Here is a 1,588-nt window from a genome sequence, read left to right on the forward strand (position 1 = left end):
TAACAGATGCATAAGCAGAGACAGAGAGAGAAAACTACAAGTGAATAACTACCATCAACCACAACAGTGCATGAACCCAACCTGGTCCAACCAACTGTTTCTTGTCCCGATCCCTAAAATTATTGAAGATAAAATTTAAATAATATATAACTATACATGTAATCGGTAGCTTTTCAAATCAAGTTAAGCGAATTGAACTACCTTACATAGGGATAGAAGGGAGGAGATCGTGAAGATGACCTCATTATCAACACCTCCAATCGGATGAATAGAGGACCGATCGGCTTGAGTTTTTCACGAGCGTTGTCAAGTTCTGAAATCGCTATCAAGAGCACTAGAGTGTATCATGTGGTGATAATCACCACATAGTATCAAGACACATAGAAGTAGACACGTGTTAGACTTCATTAGAGAAAAAAAAGAAAGTATTGAATCATGCCTTCACGTAAACGAGTATCTTGAATGTGTAATTAAAAAGTTGATAAGATAATATGTGGTTGAAAAATAGTTTTGGAAATTTTGAGTTTTAAAAGAATGGAGCCAAAAGGGGGCTTTTATCGTTCTTGAAATACATGAAAGTTTTTAATAATTGGTTCAAACTACCTTTTATCTGAATTGAGACCTGCTATTCAATTTTACAGTCCAATTAACTATCCAATTAATTAATTATTAACATGTCATCAATAATCAACCTATAATCTCAAATTTACCCTCTTTCAAATTCAATACTAAACTATCTTTTATCCACACATTTAATAAAACCCACAATTACTATTCACATATTCATCATATATTTCGAAACATGCGATAGATGTGAGTTTTTTCGTTATTATTTTGATATCGTGTTGAACTATTTTGCGCATAAAGTTTTGAAGAGTGGGCCATGTAATTATATAAATGTCGTCAACAACCCAAACCATCCCCTATAAATACCATAGAACATGAACTTGCAGATGTACAACAAAACATTACGCATTTACACGACAAACATTAGTGAAAGGAGAAACAATGCCTTCTTCTTCAGTGTCCATCATCTCCAAATGCACTGTCTACCCACAAAACAAATCCGCCATTAAATCTCTTAAGCTCTCTGTATCTGATCTTCCAATGCTTTCATGCCAGTACATCCAAAAGGGTGTTTTGTTATCAAAACCGCACTTTGAATCCGCAATTCTCATCTCTCGCCTCAAGCTTTCTCTTTCTAAAACTCTCTCTCACTTCCCGGCTCTCGCTGGCCGCCTTCATACTTATGATAATGGCCATGTCCACATCCTCTGCAACGATTTGGGAGTCGATTTTGTTCACGCGAAAGCGCCGTACATGTCTCTTAAAACCCTTTTGCCATCTGATCATAATCAAGATATCCCTTTCAGTTTCAGAAAGTTCTTCCAATTTGATAACACTCTCAGCTACGATGGACATGACAAACCCCTTGTCGTAGTTCAGGTAACTGAGCTCAACGACGGCGTTTTCATCGGCTGCACCATCAACCACGCGGTGGTGGACGGCACCTCTTTCTGGAACTTCTTCAATACCTTTGCAGAGGTGTGTAAAGGGGCGGAGAAGATCTCGAAATCTCCGAATTTCA

At 37.6% G+C, this 1,588-nt stretch overlaps 1 protein-coding gene across 1 annotated transcript; it reads left to right on the plus strand.

The window, feature by feature from the left end:
• Window positions 1–937: 937 nt before the first annotated feature.
• Window positions 938–1,584, plus strand: LOC111380243 (uncharacterized acetyltransferase At3g50280-like; the record flags this gene model as incomplete). The annotated part of the gene is made up of 1 exon (XM_023003749.1): window positions 938–1,584. A coding segment is annotated over exon 1 (576 nt), but the record flags the coding sequence as incomplete, so codon positions are not given.
• Between the last annotated feature and the right edge of the window lie 4 nt (window positions 1,585–1,588).

This window comes from Olea europaea, unplaced genomic scaffold, assembly GCF_002742605.1.
Source record: "Olea europaea var. sylvestris unplaced genomic scaffold, O_europaea_v1 scaffold21101, whole genome shotgun sequence".
Taxonomy (NCBI): domain Eukaryota; kingdom Viridiplantae; phylum Streptophyta; class Magnoliopsida; order Lamiales; family Oleaceae; genus Olea; species Olea europaea.